This window comes from Anolis sagrei, chromosome Y (genome assembly GCF_037176765.1).
Source record: "Anolis sagrei isolate rAnoSag1 chromosome Y, rAnoSag1.mat, whole genome shotgun sequence".
Lineage (NCBI taxonomy): Eukaryota > Metazoa > Chordata > Lepidosauria > Squamata > Dactyloidae > Anolis > Anolis sagrei.
In genome coordinates this window covers 63085667-63106648 of record NC_090035.1, presented here as the reverse complement: position 1 = coordinate 63106648, position 20982 = coordinate 63085667, and the positions used below count along the sequence as shown (strand labels likewise).

Below are 20982 nucleotides of genomic sequence, written 5' to 3'. Positions count from 1 at the left end.
ACAACATAGTGGCTCAGAAATAACGACTGAATGTCTAAACGTCATCCATAAACTTATGGACCTTAATGCACGGTAAACCATATTGACCACTTTAGCTCCTTACTAAGGAAAGTCAGGGAATGCTGTGGAATTTCAATGAAATTTAGCTACACGAGGCCATCTCCTTTTCTCTGGATATATCAACACAAGGAAATGGGGATGGATTGGGTCCATGTCACCATAGGCACTGCCAAACAATTGCAGGGCTCCTGGCCATTGTGGGCACTGTGTCAATCCACCCCCGATCCCTTCCCTGCAGTGACTAGGAGCTCTCCAGAACCTCAAAGGGCATTGACAACAATGACCGGAAAGGTAAGGTGACAGTCCAGCTAGGTCATTCAGTTGTTGGTTCCTTAAAAGTCTTTAAAAGACATAACAGAATAAAGCAATCAAGTAGCCATCAATTTGTAACCATCTATTTTACTAACTCTCTATGAAATCGCAGATTTACAGATTGTATAGTCCATAATGTCATGTCCGATGTCTTCATATTAGCAAAGTATCTCAGAGAGCTCATCCAATGATGCATTAAATACCTCTGTAGGAATATGACCGTATACTTTCTCTTGTATCACATTTTAGGTGAATGATGTGTTTGTGAACTTGCCTTTCTACTATGAAGACATGATACAGGCTTACATCCGAGGGAATGAGGCCGTCATCAAGACCAATTTTGACCTGACAGTAACCTTTGACTGGAAGAGTTATGTCAAAGTGTCTGTGCCCAGCACTTATTCCAATGCCCTTTGTGGCCCAGTATGTGGAGAGGAACAGAAACTAATCTATAAAGGTGACCAATACTGTGGGATCCTCATCAGAAAGGATGGCCCATTCAGACATTGTCATGGGATCATTGACCCAACTCCCTACTTTGATGGTTGTGTCTTTGACACCTGCCAGTACCATGGTCAGCATGACGCGTTGTGTAATGCCATCAGTGTTTATTTGGCAGCCTGTCAGGCCCTGGACGTCCAAATTGAAGAATGGCGATCGGACACCTTCTGCAGTAAGTATCATCTCTTCAATTCATTTTGCAATAGTCTGTAGGCAACTGCTGAACAAGTGCACATACAAAAACAATTCTTTGTGTTGAAAAAATCATGTTGCAAAAGTGTTTATGTTCCTGTTTTATTGAATTATGTTTTGATTGACAGTTGTGCTGCCAAAATGTATTTGACCAAGAAGACAAATATCTGCCTGAGGTCTCCCCCATTACAATCACTATCCAGATACTCTTTTCTTCGAACCACCTGGGTGCGCTGTTCTCTCACCTTACTTAGCCACTGCATCTTAGGCCCTTTCTACACTGCCATATACTCCAGATTATCAAATAAGATAATCCACATTATCTGCTTTGAACTGGATTATATGAGTCTACACCAGGGGTCCTCAAACTTTTTAAATAGAGGGCCAGGTCACAGTCCCTCAAACTCTTAGAGGGCCAGATTATAATTTGAAAAAAAAAACCATGAATGAATTCCTATGCACACTGTACATATTTGTAGTGCAAAAAACACTTAAAAACAATACGATAATTAAAATGATGAACAATTTTAATAAATATAACCTTATTAGTATTTCAATGGGAAGTGTGGGCCTGCTTTTGGCTGGTGAGATAGGATTGTTGTTGTTGTTGTTGTTGTTGTGTGCTTTCAAGCCATTTCAGACTTAGGCTGACCCTGAGTGAGGACTGGGTAAATGACCATATTTATATATTTATTTATTTATTTATTTATTTACAGTATATACTGCTTTTCTCACCCCGGGGGGGGGGGGGGGGGGGTTCAAAGCCTTAGTTTGAGGGGCCCTGGTCTACACTGCCATATAATACAGTTCAAAGCAAATAATCTGGATTCTATATGGCAGTGTAGAAGGGGCCTGAGTCTCCAATCCACTCCCATAAAGCTAATTTGCTCTTTTTCACAATCTAATCCCCCTAGTTGCTTCCTCTTCCTCTTCACACAATAAGGGAATCACCTCAATGTTGTCCAATCTGCCTCTTAACGCCCTTCAATTTATCAGGCACCAGGGTCTTCCCCATTTTGACATCTTTTTAGTTTCAGAAGAACTTGAAAGCCTTTCAAAGGGAAGCAACTTCTCTACTTGATAGTTTTTCCTACTAAAATTCTAGCTCATATGGAGCTGCCTCTGAAGCTTCTTCTAGAGGGCCGATTATGTCCAATCTAAACTGTCGCTCCTTCTCAGAGAAGGGCATGAAAATAGTGCTCTAAAGCAAACAAATACTTTGTAATAACAAAACTTGATCAATCCACCTTCAGAGCTGCCCAAGTTTAAGATACCCAAGTTTCATGGACTTGGAGCTATGGTGAAAACACAAATACGCAAGTTGATTCATTCTCAATTAATTAGAATATGTCAATAAGATCATCAGACCAAAAAAAAAAAAAAAGAACTCCGCTGACTTTGTTTAATTTATTAGAGGCAATAATTTCAAATATGTCCCTCACATATAATAAGTATCCAGTATCCAAAGAAGAAATCACACTCTAAAACAACTTAAATGTGAACTTGAAATTCCCCACATTCTGCTTTGTCTTTTCTTCTAGGTCTTGCTTGCTCACCAAACTTCCATTATGAGCTCTGTGGAAACGGCTGTCCAGCAACTTGCTATGGTCTCTCTTCTCCATATGGCTGTGAACCCTCATGCAAAGAAGGTTGCTATTGTGATTCTGGGTTTCTCTTGAGTGCAGATCAGTGTGTTCCTCTTGGTGATTGTGGCTATACGTACCAGGGGAAGTACTACAAGAAGGGAGAGGAGTTCTATCGCACTTCCTTCCACCATTCTCTTTCATTCCTTCTTTTGCTGGCTTTCACAAGCTGTGGAACCAGGTATGTGTATTATCAGAGGATTTTTAAAAATTGGATCCATATTGTGCATATATTTACAAAATCAAATGCCCAGAATTTTACTGATTATAGCCATAAATCACCACAAGCTTGCATAACAAAGTACACTATGAATAATGTATTATTACGTGATATAAAATAGATCCTAATATAAGTTTAAATTTTCCAAGGCATCATACTTTCTTGCTATCAGAACAAAATCTGTCTCACCTGTCAACAAAATATTTTTCCAGCTACTCCTACTGTGACGGCGTGAGTGGCGCCACCTATATGTAGAACTGTAAGTTGCAGGATTTGAACTGTTGTATCATGCCTGATTTTGCCTTTTTACCCTGTAAATGTATAGTTGGATTGATTGGTTATTTATAGCTGTCAATCATTGTTGTTTGCACCAGTTGAATTGCTCCTCCTGCTCAATTGTTTGACCCCACCTCTCCCTAGAGAGCAGGAAAGTGTTTCCTTTTCCATTCCACAATCACATTTTCTATCAGATGGCTGTGAGAGAGAGACTTGGCTCTGAAGCCCTTGATTAAGTTACCTCTCAGCACCAGTTCTGAGGTTCTTACCCTTGAGACTTATGCTTCATGTTCAGATCAACCTGGACGATGTTGAGAAGTCTCAAGCGCCTTCAAACCAGTTCTTTGGCACCAGAGGAAGGCTTTGTGCCTTCAAAATATAGGCCATTGGAATTGGGGTTGTGATTATTCCTATATTCACAGCCATTGAGAAAGAAAGACCTGGAAAAGTTTCTGAGCTGCAAAACTCCTTGGACCCAAGACAACCAGAGACTGTAATGTATATTTTCCTTTACCCCTTTGAAACTTCCAGCTTATTGCCTTAAAGGGATAACTCTTTGTGAACAATTAAACCTATTTTGAGTTATCTACAGTGTTTTGATCCTTGGGAGTTCCAGTTTTCCTAAAGGAGGGCAAGAAGCAATCCCCTGGGGGAAAGATGTCATGTCCATGCCTCTTTCACTAAAAGTTATAGCCCCCAAGCGCGACGACACACCTACTGGGTACAATATTTACCTTGTACCCAGTAGAAGTTATCCTTTCTCTGTCAGTGCTTACTACTCATTTCCCTTTCTGTTTTTTCAGCTCTCACCTGCCCATCCAACAGCCATTATGACTTATGTACAAGGACATGTGATTTTACCTGTGCTGGATTGTCTTCTCCAGGACAATGTACCAAAACATGCTTTGAAGGGTGCCAGTGTGACAATGGCTACCTGTTTGATGGGGACAGGTGTGTGCCAATGGAGAACTGTGGCTGTGTACACGAGGGGCGCTACATCAAGGTAAGTTCAACTGTTGTAAGTTTTGATCCACTCATGTGTGCATATAGCTTTTCTTGACTCTCATAAGAAAGGGGACAAAGAACCTTGGACCCCTAGGTATTATGGGATTACAACTTTCATCAGCACCATCCAAAATAAGGCAAGGTGTGATAGGATTTGTAATCCAATAACATCTGGAAGGTTACACATTGCTAACCTCTGTTTTAGGAGCAAGCTTCTTTCCTCACTGAGCCCCAAGTAGGCTTATGACATAATGGAGGAGAATGTGCTGCTTATCTTGATGAAATGGGTGTCTTCCAAATATAGTTTCTGTTACGTTTCTAAGTAGTCAACATGACTTTCTAAGTTTTCAGAGAACCGCTAAGTGGATTGCTGTGAGTTTTCCGCACTGTATGGCCATGCTCCAGAAGCATTCTCTCCTGTACTTTTCAAGGAGCCTCCAAGCAGAAAAATCATCACTATTATTCATTGCAATTATGATCCCAAATTGAAGTAGAGGTGTGGATGGCAAACCATTTCTTCATAGAATTATTTTCAAAATCCTAAAGGCAAAGGTTTCCTTTGACATTAAGTCTAGTCATGTCTGACTCTGGGGTGGTGGTGCTCATTTCCATTTCTAAGCTGAAGAGCCGGCATTGTCCATAGACACCTTCAAGGTCATGTGGCCAGCATGACTGCATGGAGTGCCTTTGCCTTCCCGCAGAAGCTGTACCTATTGATCTACTCACAGTTGCATGTTTTCGAACTATAGGTTGGCAGAAGCTGGGCCTAACAGTGGGAACTCATCCCGCTCCCCAGATTCTAACTGCCAATGTTTCGGTCAGCAAGTTCAGCAGCTCCATGGTTTAACCTGCTACACCACCAGGGGACCCTTTGTGCCAATCCTAGTCTTACAATATTTTTATTCTGAGTACCTTTGAATTTAGGACTATGAAATATTTGGATTTGCCCCTACATGCATAGTCTTTTTTGTTTTGCAAGATATATTTGTAGAGTTCTCTTGATTTCAGTATGTGTTCACAAGTATTTACATTCCATTTTCAACATCGTCTCCTTTTTGATGCTGTGCATTTTGCAGGCTGGCGAAGGTATAATCTTAGAAGGTTGTTTGAAGAAATGCACCTGCCACGCTTCCGGCCAATTCATTTGTGAGGAAACCAACTGCCCAGAAGGCGCCATATGTTCCCTCCATAACGGTGTGCGTGGTTGCATGTGGCCCATGGGAGAGTGCATACTTCAACCTGGAGCACAGCTGACCTCATTTGATGGCACCTCTGGACAAATCCTCTCCCACTAAATAATATAATATACTTTGTTTATATTCCGCTCTATCTCCCCGAGGGAACTCAGGGAGGATTACAGAACACATATCCAGCAAACATTCAATGCCGTTATACAGTTGACAGGAACATACAGTACATAAACAGAGGTATATGCTTTTCCTATCTTTTTCCATCTCTGTAATCTGGAGGCTGTGGTCAACTTTTGCCACAGGAAAATGTACACAGGAATACATATATTAGCAATGTTGCACACAAAATATACCTATGTTTAGGGTGCAAGATAAGAGAATCAATTGTGTAATAGCTGGTCTATTTTAACCTTTGTTTTAACCTTCGGTTTTAACTTTTTTGGTATGAATGTTTACCCTTTAATGATGATATTTTTAATTGCTTTTAACTTAAGTTTTAATGTATGTTAGTTCACTATTACAGGAGTCTTAGGATAGTGATTAGTGTCTATTTGTGTACTTTTTTTGTTTTTTTCTTTAATGTTGATATATAGTCAATGGAGTAAATAAACTTTGCTTGCACATAGTTCTGAAGAGAGAGTCAACTCATTCTGTGGGAAAGTTGATACATTTGGAAAATAAGTACTAAAATATAGCATTAGGAGATGAGAGTATTCACTTTCATTCTTTAAAACAAATTTGGCAAATGGGTATAAGAAACTTGGTGGAGGAAATTTGACAAAGAAAAGTAACATGGATAGAACAAAAATTAAATATAAGAGGAAATGGTTGAAAAACACATGTTTTGAGTTTTGGAAAGAATTCTACAAGGATGAAACATTCAGGATTTTAATTCTCTTTTTGACATTTTTTACTTTGCTTCTCATTAATGTCCTTGAAGAATTTCCTCGGTCAATCACTGAGACTTTTCTTTAATTTTTTCTTTACAGACAATGAATTTTTGCATTCCTCCCTTCTGGTTCCTAATCAATTAGGTTTAATAAGGCTGATCTATTTTTACACTAAAACTTGGCATATTACAGGGATGTTCTTCAGGTTGTATTTTAACAGAATGATTGATTTAATGCTCTCTTATTTTTGATAGTTGCCATTCATGGTCTGTGCCTCAATCTGCTCCTAGTGTTGTTTGTGCAGAGAGAATAGCTCTTTTCCATCTTCTATTTCCAATCATGTAGTCTAGCCGATTATAATATTAGTCATTCAAGTGATGCTCATGCATACAGTTGCCTCTTTGGTTGCTTGAAAACTGGATTTGTGATTCACCATTAGTCTTACAAAATTCAAGTATAAAGTACTTTTCTGCAAACAAACGTGCCTCTTGGGGCCCTTCCACACAACCCTATATCCCAGAACATCAAGGCAAAAAATCTCACAATATCTGTTTTGAACTGGGTTGTCTGAGTCCACACTGTCATATATCCCAGTTCAAAGCAGATGTTGTGGGATTTTCTGCGATTATATTCTGGGATATAAGGCTGTGCGGAAGGGCTCTCAGGCTTCTTGAAGACATAGAATGTATGTGCGTCTTCTATTTTGGAGATAACCAAGTCTTTTCAGCATATATATTTTCTTTACTTCAACTCTAATCCAACATTTTGCTATCTGTCTACATTTCAGGTAAATGGACATCGAGTATCACTCCCAGGTACAATATCTGAAAATATTTCTATAAGCATCTCTCGTCATGGGGTTGTGATTGATCTAGCTTCTGAAGTCAAAGTTCTCCTCAGACCCTGTGGAGAAGTGAAGGTGGAAGTCAGTGAGAGCCTGGGAGGAAAACTCTGTGCCTCTTGTGGGAACTTCAATGGAAATGGTGCTGATGACTTGGTGCTGCCCAATGGGAAGACAGCAGGAAACATTGCTGAAGTTATTGATGCCTGGAAGGCCATGGATTTCTATGGCTGGTGAGTGGTTCTGGAGAGAGGTCTTTGTCATTTTTCAAAGAGTACAAGAGAAAAAAATGATTGCTCCACTGTTTGAATGGCAACTCTAAGCTGGACATTACATAGAATTTTCTTCGCAGTATGTATTCAAGGAGGGATGACTTTTCCTTCCCCTGCAGTTGAGAGAGTGTGACTTGCCCCAGGTTACCCAGCCAGTTTCTATGGTTGAGCAGGGATTCTAGCTCTCGTCTCCAGAATTACAGTCCAATGTTCCAACAACTACTCTTTAATGACGCCCCTTTATTACATAGAGATAGGAAAGAGTAGCATTTGAGAGCAGGTTGTAGCCATTTAAAAGCAGAAAGTATAATGAAGGTACACACTACACAGGGATTAAAATACATATAAACACTATCATTAAGTCTGTTTCCTTAAAAGTTGCACAATGATCTTATGAAATATTTGGATGATGCTCATAATATTTTCCATGTTTTTCTCTCTTCCAGTAAAGTCTGAAAGCCACCTGAATCACTGTGAAGGTTTCCCTGTGGTCTTCATAGCTGGTAGTAACTTTAACTATTTAAACTCATTTTTTCAGAATATAAGAATATAATGCATTTTTTCAGAATATAAGAGTTTCCAGGTATTGCATTTCATGTATCAATAAAAGATTTTTGGAAATCTGTTTGAGAGTAACATCAATTTAGCCTGAATGATTTCTGTTCTGTAGCATTGCTCTGGAAGGTGATAGCTGACATAGGACTGTAACTGGAAAATGGGCAAGATCCTATATCAAGTAGGAGGAAACGAAGTTTCTGCCTGCACACTTCTGTGACCTTGCAAGCATGTGGTTAGACACTGAGGCTGAAGGTCAAGGGACATGTGGCTGCCCACCGGAGTATGGCCAAATATGAAGCAATACCGCTATCCACTAGGGGTGTGCACAATTCCATTTGACAATACCAGATTCAGGGAAACTCATTGATCTGGCTGCCAAACCTCCAAAAACAGACCAGGCTGACGGGTGGGGGGGGGGGGCAGTTGAAGTCTCAGCTGATACGAATCAATAACAGCTAATGGTGGCTAACAGAGCTGAGTGGCAGTCTACCTGAGGCAAATGTGGCAAGAGCAGGAGCATAGCAGCAGCAGCTCCTCTTCTTTCTTCCCCTGCCACTTCCCCATCCCTTCCTGAAGCCCCCCCCCCCCTCTCAGTGGAGCAGTTGCTTGAGGCAAATAAAACCAAGAGAGAGAAAGGCTTCCCTAGGCCTCTCCTCTAAAAAGAGCCTCACTGGGAACTACAAGCCTTTAAAGGACCGAATCTTACCGGCATGAAAATGATACCCCCCCCCCCTCCGGATTTTGGGCATTTCCCAGAAAACAAAACAAAGGGACAGCCAAAAATGGGGCCAAAAACAGTACAGTTTTTTTTTCTGAATTTCATACTGGAGAATCTGCTGCTTTTGCTGGGGAATCTTTGGAAATTTCTGTTTTGGGGAATCTATTTCATTCTCTGTGAATATTTCTGTTCCTGTCGTATTTTTCATGTTTTTCTTTCTTCCAGTAAAGTGTGAAAGCCACCTCAATCACTGTGAAGGTTTACCTGTGGTCCTTATAACTATTTAAACTCTAGAGTGCATTTTTTCAGGATATAAGAGTTTCTAGGTATTGCATTTCATGTAGCAATAAAATATTTTTGGAAACCTGTTCAAGAGTAATATTTATTTATTTGCTGTATTTGTATACTGCCCTTCTCAGCCCTCAGGTGACTCAGGGCCATTTACAATGGCAACGATTTGATGCCCCAGAACACCATAAAACATTAAAAAAATATTAACACATAATATGCATCTCCTAATAAAAACATTGTCCCACCTCGTCATCCAGTCGTTCCAATTCCTATGTCTTTTTCCTTGCATTTTCAAATGTTTGTTCAAACAACCAAGTCTTGTTCCATAACCAAGGGCCACCACTGAGAAGGCCCTGCCTCTCGCCCCCTCCAAATGTGTTTGTGACGCAAGCGGGATTGAGAACAGGGCCTTCCCGGACAATCTTAAAGTCCTAGCAGGTTCATAAGGGAAGATGTGTTCAGACAGATAAGTTGGGCCAGAACCATAATATAATTTAGCCTGTGATTTCTTTTCTGTAGTCCTGCTCTGGAAGGTGATAGCTGACATAAGACTGTAACTGGAAAATGGGCAAGATTCTATATCAAGTAGAAGGAGACTAAAATTCTGCCTGCACACTTCGGTGTCTTTATAACCAGCTTTCAGACACTGGGCTGGGGGTCAAGAGGCATGTGGCTGCCCACCGGTGGATGGCTAAATATGAAGCAATACCACTATCTGTTAGGGGTGTGCATGATTCCTTTTGGCAATATCAGATTCAGGGATATTCATTGATCTGGCTGCTGAACCTCTGACAATGGACCAGGCGGAGGGCAATCCAAGGCTCAGCCAATATAGATGGGGACCTATATTCACGGACCCCCCCCCCCCCCAACTTATCCTCTTCTAACGGCTTTTCTTCCCTCTCTCTAACTGACTTCTTTCCTCTCTCAGAATGTTGTTTTTTTTCTTCCAACTGTCATCCTTAACTCCCTCCTTTTTAAAATTCCGGCATCTGCTCATTTAAATATGACCAATCAGATTCCCTTATGTAAATTAACTCCGCCCCGACTGCTACTACCCCTTTAAGAATCATAGAATGGCTGGCCTTATTCCAACCCTGCAATATAGGCCATGTTCTAACATTAACGTTTACTCTTAAATTCTACCCCATAACCAGTAGTTCGCTACAGCTTCCCCAGGCCTCTCCTCCAGAGACAGCCCCCCTGGGAACTACAAACCTCTAAAGTTTCCCTATTCACAGCAATGGACCGAATCTTACCAGCACAAAAACAATATCCCCTCATTGGTGCCCAGCCGCAAGTTCCCTGGCGCGCGCACACAGCCTTCCGGCCAACGTTCCCTCTACAGAAGCCATGCCCACTCCAAGCCCCGCCCTGCCGCACACACACACACAACCCCACGCTCCATCACTCCCCCCACCACCGCACACACACACACGCAACCCCACGCTCCATCACTCCCCCCGCCGCCACACACACACAACCCCACGCTCCATCACCCCCCCCCACCGCCGCAGACACACACGCAACCCCAGGCTCCATCATTCCCCCCGCCGCCGCACACACACACGCAACCCCACTCCCCCGGCCGCTGCACACACACACGCAACCCCAGGCTCCATCATTCCCCCCGCCGCTGCACACACATAATAGTCCAGATATCTACCTCAACTTTGATAAGTTTTACTATAGGCCACAGCAACGCGTGGCAGGGCACAGCTAGTTTTTTAGAATTTTTGAAATAAGTAGTTTGTTGAGGTATTACAGCTCTCTGACTAAGAATTCTGAGTGCCCTTGCCTAAATACAAATGCCAGGGTTTCGTAGGATGAAGGCACGACAATGAAAGATTCTTCTCACCCCTTCAGGCGGCAGAAAAATAGATGCGCTACAAATAATCAAGGGACTCACAAAATCTGACCAAATGTACCTACTAGGGTTGTGCATTTGTGTCCCGGCTTTCAATGGGGGCCCTGATCTGTTTTTGGGGGCCTCCTGTATTCGGGAGGGCAGATATCTGTTTGTGCTCCAGGGTGCCAAAAGATACATTTCCTATTGGAGCACTATGGGGGGGGGGGGGCTCCCCTTCTGGGTGTGCGCTTTAAGGAGGCTTCTTCTTACCTGGTGTTTTTACTCTAAAGGAGGCGCTTGGCTGCAGGCACTTGCCGGCGTGGGCTTTCTCGGCCTGCACGCTGTAGAGAAATGTTTATTATAGAGTGTTTATTATACTGTATTTAAACTGTATTTATGTATTACATTTATTTCCATGGCCTAGCTGTGAGGGATAGGTTACCATGGTGACAAGACAAAGCCTCAGAGGAGGTGGGCGGAGCTTAAGGAGGAAAAGGTTTGAAAGTGGCAGTTAAGCTCCAGTCCGGTGGAAGAGACCCGGGGAAGAGGATAGCCAGTTAGGGCTCTGTTGTGAAGCTGTGAGAATTCAGTAGTTCCTAGAATTCGTGAATATTTCTTCAGCAAGAGAGCTGAAGGTGTTACCTTGTTAGATTGCTTAGGTTAAAAGAATCTAACAGAGGGAGTTTTCAGGATTGCCAGTAAGGAAAGACTGGTGATCAGTGGTTTGTTCCGAGTATAGGGCAAACAGGGTGGACATTCACAATAGGGAACTCTGAAGTAGTATAAGCACTTCACTAAGAAGAAGTTTGTAGAATTGTATCATCAGAAGCATGTATCTCAAACCAGCCATTTTGTAACATCAAGCCTAGTGCCAAGTTCAAATTCTCAAAACTGCAACAATTACGTTCTGTTAACAATAAAACTTGTTCTCTTTATATTTCAAACCTGCCTCCTCGATTGCTGTCATGCTTGGTGCATTCCACACTACCAAAGTCACCTCACAACACAACTAAAGATAAACAGAGACCTAAACCAGCGTCTCTAAACATATTGGTGGCAGCTTAATTGATATCTAAAAGAAGGTTCCTCACAGAATATTAGTGGCTATAAAGAAGATTAATACTTCCTCACATAATTTTGTTGACAAGCGGTGGGATTAGTGCTTCTTTACATAATTTGGTGGCAGACGACGGGATTCGTGTAACAACTAATCGAGTGCCTTAAGTTTAATTTAGGAATAAGTTGTGAGGTAAAAGTTGTTGAAAACATGGCTACCAGGCGGCAGAGAAAGCTGGCTGAGGAAAGAGAGAGAGACCAAGGGGAAAGCTCGAGCTCTGGGTCAGAGACAGAGCCAGTGCCTATGACAGAAATGGCTTATAAATACAAACTGGAAATGGAGGAAAAACGATTAGAGATGAGACGGTTAGAACTAGAGATGGAGGCAAAACAAAGAGAAAGAGAGAGAGAACAGGAGTTAGAATTGAAGAGAATGGAGTTTGAGCTAGAAAAACAAAGGTTGGCTTTGGCACAAACATCCAGTGTTGTCCAGGAAGGGAGATCTGGAGTGGATACCCCAGATTTGACAAAGAAATTCCCAAAATTTACAAAAGGAGATGACCCAGAGAAATTCCTTATATCTTTTGAGAGGTGTTGTCGAGATTTTGGGTTAGCTAAAGACAAATGGATGATATACCTAAGGCCTCAGATAAATGAGAAGCTTTTACAGATTTATGGACAGATGCCGGAGGAGTCTTGTAGAGACTATGATCTGTTTAAGAAACAGGTTCAACAGGAATATAGATTGACTCCTGAATATTATAGATTTAAGTTCAGGACGTTGAAGAAAGATAAAACACAAAGTTTTGCTCAGGTGGCCTCTAGATTGTCTCAACTGTTCGATAGTTGGATAAAGACGTCTGAGGTAGAAGATTATCAACAGCTGAGGGAACTTTTGAAATTGGAACAATTTTTCCAATTAGTTCCTTATGAAATTCGTTGGGTGATTCAAGATCGCAAGCCATCCACGATTGTAGAGGCAGCGGGTATGGCGGATCAAATAACAACCTTGAAAGAAGGATTTAAAAGGGAAGATCTGCCAGGGGACAAAAGAACAGACAGGCAGCCATTTTATCCACAACAAACGCGCCCACAACATGAAAAGGGCTCTGACATAGAAAACACCATCTATAGGAGGCAGAGTGTAATAAGACCAACTGCTCCTGAGGTAAAACGTCGGTGCTATCAATGTGGAAAATTGGATCATATAAAATATCAATGTCCTCTGCTAAGGAATGAGAAAACAACCCTCTTTATAAATAAAATGAAAGAAACACCAAAGGCAGAACCGGTTACTGTTGCAAAGGAGAGTTCAAGCTCAGAGCCTCAAGAGAAACAATGTCTGTTCATCCTGTCAGGCAGCCCATCTAAGGACTATTTAGAAACCATTTCTATTGATAACAAAGACAGGAAAGGACTCCGAGATACAGGTTCCGAAATATGCATAGTGCATCCCGAAATAATACCTCAGAGATTTCAGCAGCCAACCTCTGAAGTAAGATTAAAAGGCTTAGGTCCTGCGATTCCGACAGCGGTCGTGACTTTGCCAATACAATATGAAGGATGGAAGGGTGTGTGGGATTTTGCAGTCAGTCCTGACATACCATACCAATGTTTAATTGGAAATGATTTGGCTGAGGAGATTAAATACTGTAAGATGGCGTGTGGGGAGAAAAAATGTATCAACAAAAGCCCTGAACCGAAAGCCCTGTGTTTTGCCATCCGACAAGATGGGGATGAGAGCCCAGAAGCCAGTGCTACAGTTGCTAAGGTTGTTAAGAAGACAGGAGGAGTTGAGGAAATTCAACAGGAACAAAGAGCAGAAGAACAACCCTATAGATTTATTGCTGGAGATGGTGTTCCAAATATAAAGTCAGAAGTGTACAGCCAGGAGAGACCATGCAAACGAGGAACAAGCCCTGCAGCAGAGCCGATTCCAGTGGCTGATTATATGGAAAGACAAGTGATAAACTCTGAGGAGAAAGAGGAATCCTTGACCTTAAAAGATGTATTTCCTTCAGCTCCACGTAAAGAAATTACCTCAGCTGAACTTTTTGACAAAGACAATAAAATAAATTCTAAAGGGAAAGCTGAAGAAAAACAAACTCTAGATGTGACAGTAGAAGCTGATGCGAGTTCAGAATATCCAGGGGTCTTCTGTGAAACAAAGATCCATACATCTGAAGAGAAAGTGAACAGAAAAAGAAGATTTGGCCATGTGTCGGAAGAGAGATCTTCTTTATCCTTGAACGGAGAGAAAGGAGAGAGTGGAGGCCGAGCTGATGGACTGTCAGGAGAGCTGATATACGCAGACTATATTGGTGGTGATAAAAAGAAAAAGCTGCAATTTCTAGCTTTAGAAGTTTGTCCAGATAGCAGTGATGAGCTTGCCATGAAGAAGGACAATATTCGTGTTCGTTCTTCTAATGACAGTGAATTCTCTTCAGTGCCAAGAAAAGATGCTAAAGGAATTCCAGATTATTCACTACAACCTGATGCTTCATGGAAGCAAGCCATTGTTCAAGCCCTGAAAATCGATGGAAACAGAACTGTTCCTGATAATTGGAAGGTCAGATTAAAAGAGGATACCCCAGCAACAAAAAAGAGAGGAGAAAAGACTTGCAGACATCGTGTGAGGAAGAAAACCATATCTCCAGGTAATCGAAAAGACATCAAGAGACAAAAGAAGAAACCTAAAAAGAAGAAACGAAGAAGTGGAAGAAAGAAGCTAAAAAATCATCATAAAGAGACATTGCTGTAGACAGTTGGTCCAATACAACTGAGGTTGTGTTTGAACCATGGGACATTGGACACTAAGACATCTATGTCAATGATCAAATGTGGGAGTTTAACTATTGTGTGGGCTATTAACAAATTGAGACCATATGTATGGAGAAAAGTTGTGGTATGATATATAGATAAATGTCTTATAAATTAACCAGACTAGGTAGAAGGTCAATTATATATGTTAATGTATAAAGGTAATGTATGTGTAATATAGTATAAAATAGTATAGTGTAATATTTAAACCAAATGGGTATACTGTTTTATTATAGACTTATAGAATATAGGATGTTATTACAGTGGTGAACTGTATATGTTTCATACCATAGATATAAGATATAATCCCATTATAATAAAGTGTGGTAGGTATATACGTTTTGCAATAGGCAATAAATATTTACAAATATATGTATAAGTATAAAAATGTGAGACTTTGATACCACATCCATAGATGATACTAGAATGTTGTAGGTTAAAGGTTTGTATGTATGTGTAATTGAAATGTATTTAACCCTAATATGTTTCCCTTTCAGAATTGGTGTATATGTATTTATTGTTAAATGATATGTAGGATTATTTTTGCTATTCTAGGATTAAGAAATATGCAAAAATATTTTTCTGGGGGGGAAGGTGTAGAGAAATGTTTATTATAGAGTGTTTATTATACTGTATTTAAACTGTATTTATGTATTACATTTATTTCCATGGCCTAGCTGTGAGGGATAGGTTACCATGGTGACAAGACAAAGCCTCAGAGGAGGTGGGCGGAGCTTAAGGAGGAAAAGGTTTGAAAGTGGCAGTTAAGCTCCAGTCCGGTGGAAGAGACCCGGGGAAGAGGATAGCCAGTTAGGGCTCTGTTGTGAAGCTGTGAGAATTCAGTAGTTCCTAGAATTCGTGAATATTTCTTCAGCAAGAGAGCTGAAGGTGTTACCTTGTTAGATTGCTTAGGTTAAAAGAATCTAACAGAGGGGGTTTTCAGGATTGCCAGTAAGGAAAGACTGGTGATCAGTGGTTTGTTCCGAGTATAGGGCAAACAGTGTGGACATTCACAATAGGGAACTCTGAAGTAGTATAAGCACTTCACTAAGAAGAAGTTTGTAGAATTGTATCATCAGAAGCATGTATCTCAAACCAGCCATTTTGTAACATCAAGCCTTGTGCCAAGTTCAAATTCTCAAAACTGCAACAATTACGTTCTGTTAACAATAAAACTTGTTCTCTTTATATTTCAAACCTGCCTCCTCGATTGCTGTCATGCTTGGTGCATTCCACACTACCAAAGTCACCTCACAACACAACTAAAGATAAACAGAGACCTAAACCAGCGTCTCTAAACATATTGGTGGCAGCTTAATTGATATCTAAAAGAAGGTTCCTCACAGAATATTAGTGGCTATAAAGAAGATTAATACTTCCTCACATAATTTTGTTGACAAGCGGTGGGATTAGTGCTTCTTTACAACGCCACACAGGCCCGTAGCCAGGATTTCGGTTTGGGGGGGGGTTGAGTTTCAGGGTGGGGGGGCTGAGTTTGAGTGAAAGAGGGTCTACCCTAGCAAACCTTTTGTATCATTACCCCAATACCCCCATGCATATGGGATATATTGAGTATGGTGATCAGATCATGATATGAATAAACATAACAGTTTAAGTAATGCACCAGTAAGGCCTTTTCGCGAACCACCATGAGAATTTCGGGGGGGGGGGCTGAAGCCCCTCAAGCCCCCCCCCCCCCCCGCCCCCGGCTACATGCCTGACGCCACACATGCATTCCCCTTGGAAAGTAGGTTGGTGGGTGGGTTGACTGGCCTTGTGTGTATCTTCCTCTCCTCCTCCTCCTCTTCATCCACCTCTTCCTCCTCCTTTTCAGTAACAGCAGCCACTTGCCAGTGACTGCAGCCGAGTGCCTCTTACTCTATAAGAGGAGTTTGACTGCAGAAACTGCAGGAGGCAACCAAGGACCTTTTATTCCATGCAATGCATCAACGATAAACTATAAACAAGGGAGCTTGTGCAAATCACACTCTCTTGCCCTCAGAGCAAGACCAAGATTTGGACTGGAACTGTGAAGAGGATGGTTGGAAGCAGTCACCACCTCATCCACCTCATCACATTAAGAGGGGAAAGCATGGGTGACCATCCGTTTAAGAGAGAGAATGGCCCTTTTGCAGTTCTGCCTCCCCATCAGACTCACACTGGAAACTTAAGAGCTGACAGCACATTCACCCTTTACATTCATCACAAGGTCAGTATTACCGTTCAGCAGTGGAACTCTCTGCCCCGGAGTGTAGTGGAGGCTCCTTCTTTGGAAGCTTTTAAACAGAGGCTGGATGGCCATCTGTCAGGGGTGATTTGAATGCAATATTCCTGCTTCTTGGCAGGGGGTTGGACTGGATGGCTCTTCCAACTCTTTGATTTTATGATTCTATGATTCTATGATAAGTGGTCACGGCATTAGGAAGGTTGAGAAACACAACCATAAAGTCAAAAGATCAGAAAATTCCAGCGACGAAAAGGAAGAAGTCCTGATGGCTCTTCGTCATAGAGGATGGAGCGACACTCCCCCCCCCCCCCCCCCCAATGACTGGAATTGAGCACACCTTCCAAAGGCACCAAAAAGCCAGAGTCAACACAACATGCCTCCTTTCTGTTCTGCCTGTCTTTGTCCCGTTTTGAATGGGACAGAATGTTTGCCATGTAGGTGTCCTGTGTTCCACCCTGAGTCCCCTTGGAGAGATAGGGCGGAATATAAATAGAGTGATATTATTATTAATACAGTTCCTCAGGTTGTGGTAACCCCCAACCATAAAATTATCTTCTTTGCTGAGCAGAGGAGGGCTTTTGGTGGGAGGATTTGCCATCCGTTTCCAAAAAGGAAGAGAAGGACAGGCGGAGAGATCTTCAGCCTCCTCTGCCAAAGGGGATCCTAAGATCATCAGAAATATGTGTTTCAGAAGGGTCTCCAAACCCTCTGGCGACCCCCTCCTATTGGTCTGCATCCAGGGGTCCCGACCCCCAGGTTGAAAAACACTGCTTTATGGTGTCGTAAAACCACTTCTTTAATGGGATCCTATGGTTCTGTCCCAAAGCTCAGAGGATACAAGAGAAAGTGATCCAGGTTAAAAACCATTGCTTTCCTTGGGATCCTACTGATCTGCATGGAACCCAAGGGAATACAAGAGGAAGTGAGCCAGGTTAAAACCATTGCTTTCCTTAGGTTCCTATTGATCTGCATAGAACCCTATAGGACACAAGAGACAACAAGCCAGGTTTAAACCATTGTTTTCCTTGGTTTCCTATTGATCTGCATGGAACCCCATAGGACACAAGAGACTGCTGACGGTTGGACAATGAAACAAGATGAGGAAACTCTGATGGTTCCCACCCCACCTATTTTTCAGTTGTAAAGATGGGAGTAAGGTGTGGTAAGAGGGAGAAGCTCTGAACAGGATTGCTGGCCCCACTGCATCGCCCTCTCCAAGGTCACCACAGTACCAACAGGCCCAGGAGAGCCTCCCCATCGCCTTCCCCAAGGCTGTGGCGGCTCCCGGTGATTTATTCCTGTTTGATGTTTGTTTGTTTTGGCAATGAATGTTTGCCACCTTGTTCTTTTGTCTGTAAACCGCCCAAGTCCCTTTGGGGAGATAGGGCAGTGTATAAATGACACATTATTAAGATTATAATACTAGCCGTCCCCTGCCACACGTTGCTGTGGCCCAGCGTGGTGATCTGGAAAATAAAGTAAGGAGAAAGTGTTGGTTTCTAATATATGTAATTTCCTTATGCTTGTGGGTAAACAATATTTCTTGATGTTTCTTTGTTAGTGTTGAAGTAGAGATTGTGTGGTTTGTGTGGTCCAGGATTGTGTACCCTGGAACAAGCAACATATCATTGTCCTTCTTGAGGGGTCCCTTTCAAATCTATGATACTTTATCTGTCATATACATATATGTGTGTGTGTGCGCGTGCATCATATCTATTGATATCTATGGCTGGGTGGCTCTTTGTCAGGAGGGCTTTGGTTATGTCTTCTTGTGCTGGTGAAGGGAGTTGAACTGGATGGCCTTAAGGCAGCATTTCTCAGCCTGGGGGTTGGGACCCCTGTGGAGGTCACAAAGGGGTGTCAGAGGGGTCACCAAAACCATCAGAAAACACAGTATTTTCTGTTGGTCATGGGCAGGCCCGTAGCCAGGATTTCGTTTCGGGGGGGGGGGGGCTGAAATTTTTTTTAGGGGGGGTTTCGGGGGGGGCTGAGTTTCGGGGGGGGCTGAGTCTGAGTGAAAGAGGGTCTAGCCTAGCAAACCTTTTGTATCAATACCCCAATACCCCCATGCATATGGGAAATATTGAGTATGGTGATCAGATCATGATATGAATAAACATAACAGTTTAAATAATGCACCAGTAAGGCCTTTTCACGAACCACCATGAGAATTTCGGGGGGGGGGGGGCTGAAGCCCCCCGAGACACCCCCCCCCTCCCCCCGGCTACATGCCTACCATAAAACATTTAAAAACATTAACACATGCCTGGTCATGGGGGTTCTGTGTGGAAACTTTGGTTCAATTCTATCAACTCCCAAATGTCAAGGTCCATTTCCCCCAAACTCCATCTGTGTTCATATTTGGACATATGGAGTATTCATGCCAAGTTTGGTCCAGATCCATCATTGTTTGAGTCCACAGTCCTCTCTAGCTGCAGGTAAACTACAACTCCAAACTCAAGGTCGATGCCCATCAAACCCTTCTACTGTTTTCTGTTGGTCTTGGAAGTCCTGTGTGCCAATTCCATCGTTAGTGGAGTTCAGAATACTCCTTGATTGTAGGTGAACTATACATCCCAACAGCTACAACTCCCAAATGATAAAATCTTTTTTTTTTTGAGTGATGGTTGGTCACCCATTGGGTTGTTATGCGCATTCTGTCCAAATTTGGTGTCAATTCATCCAGTGGTTTTTGAGTTCTGTTAATCCCACAAACGAACATTACATTTTTATTTATATAGATAGATGACTGGCCCCTGTGCAGAGCTCCCTCCTTTCAGGACATTTCAGCCTCTTTTCAACCCTGGAACATTGGATGATGAGCTCAGTGCTTCTCCATGCCAGGAAAGAGGCTGGAGTGTCCGCTTAAGGAGAAATTTCTCAATGGGAGGAGGTGGTTAGAGGACGAGCCATACTCTCTCAGCCTCAGAGGAAGGCCAGGCAAAGCTCTCTTTATAGTGAATGAGCGTGGCTTAGAAGTGTGAAGAGGAAGGTCCGAAGCCCCCCTCGCTCGGCCCTGGATGGGCTTGGGCAGGGCACACTCAGAGGAAGGCTGTGGCAAACCCCTCTGAGGACAAGTGACTGAGCCTCTCAGACTCAGATGAAGGGACCCAAATCCCCTCTGCCATGTCACTATCACTCCTGCCGCATCACAATCACAGCCAGGCCTCCTCTCTCCCTCCCTTGCTCCCTGCCTCCCAGTACACTTGTGAGATGATGCCTGGAGTCTCCCACTTTCCAAGGAGGCCCCTCTGGGCCCTTGGTGACCGTGCAGCGCAAAATGCTAGTGTACACAGGGCTCTAATATGTGCCCGAAAATTATCCGAGGAGAAAGCAGTGCCGCCCCGCCTGGTACAGCCCACCATATTCCCCCCCCCTCGGGGAATCTCAACCAGGCGGGGCCAACCCGGGGCCCCAGGAGGGGAGGCAGCCGCGGCCCCCACCGAGGAAGCAGGGCCCCCTCCAGCCCCTCCTCCTGAACAGGAGGAGGGAGGTACCACCGGAGGGGGCTGATCTCGGACATAAATTCCCAGCTGCCCCAGGGGCCCCCGAAGATAGAGGCGGGGCCAGGGCCAAAGGGAAGAGGAGGAAACAGGGACCCCTCCGGGCCCTCCTGGCAGGGGGGGAGGTCGAGGGGGCGCTGCCGGCCCCCCTCCTCCACGCCCGCAAGTCCCTTCCTCCCCGCCAGGGCCCATCCACCATCTTTGGCCCAGAGGGACACTCCCTGTTTCCGGCCATCCGCCAGCCCGCTGCCTCCCCCACCCCGCCCTGGACCCCGCCCACGACCCCTGTCAGACTCCTCTTGTAAGTACTCATCCGCATAATTTTCTTTTATTCTAATTGACATGTTTTTTTATTTGTCTTGCTTTTCATCTCTCTTCCCATTCTTTTTCTGTTATCTTTGTTCCTCCTTCTTCCTTTCACAATTCTCTTAATGTTAGTCTTTTCTTTTTTCCTGTGTCTCTTATATATTTCACTTATTTGTTTTAATTGCTCACTATTTTCTCTTTTTAATCCTTTTATTATAAATTCCTCGAATGGTGTCTTTTTTTTCTGGTTTA

General features: G+C 43.0%; 1 protein-coding gene across 1 annotated transcript; it reads left to right on the top strand.

Annotated features, from left to right (window-relative positions):
- The first annotated feature begins 256 nt into the window (after positions 1-256).
- On the top strand, positions 257-2270 carry LOC137095640 (alpha-tectorin-like). The gene is made up of 3 exons (XM_067462398.1): positions 257-351; positions 622-1045; positions 2245-2270. The coding sequence occupies exons 1-3, from the start codon at positions 340-342 to the stop codon at positions 2268-2270; spliced, it is 462 nt and encodes a 153-aa protein (XP_067318499.1). The 5' UTR covers positions 257-339.
- The last annotated feature ends 18712 nt before the right edge of the window (positions 2271-20982 follow it).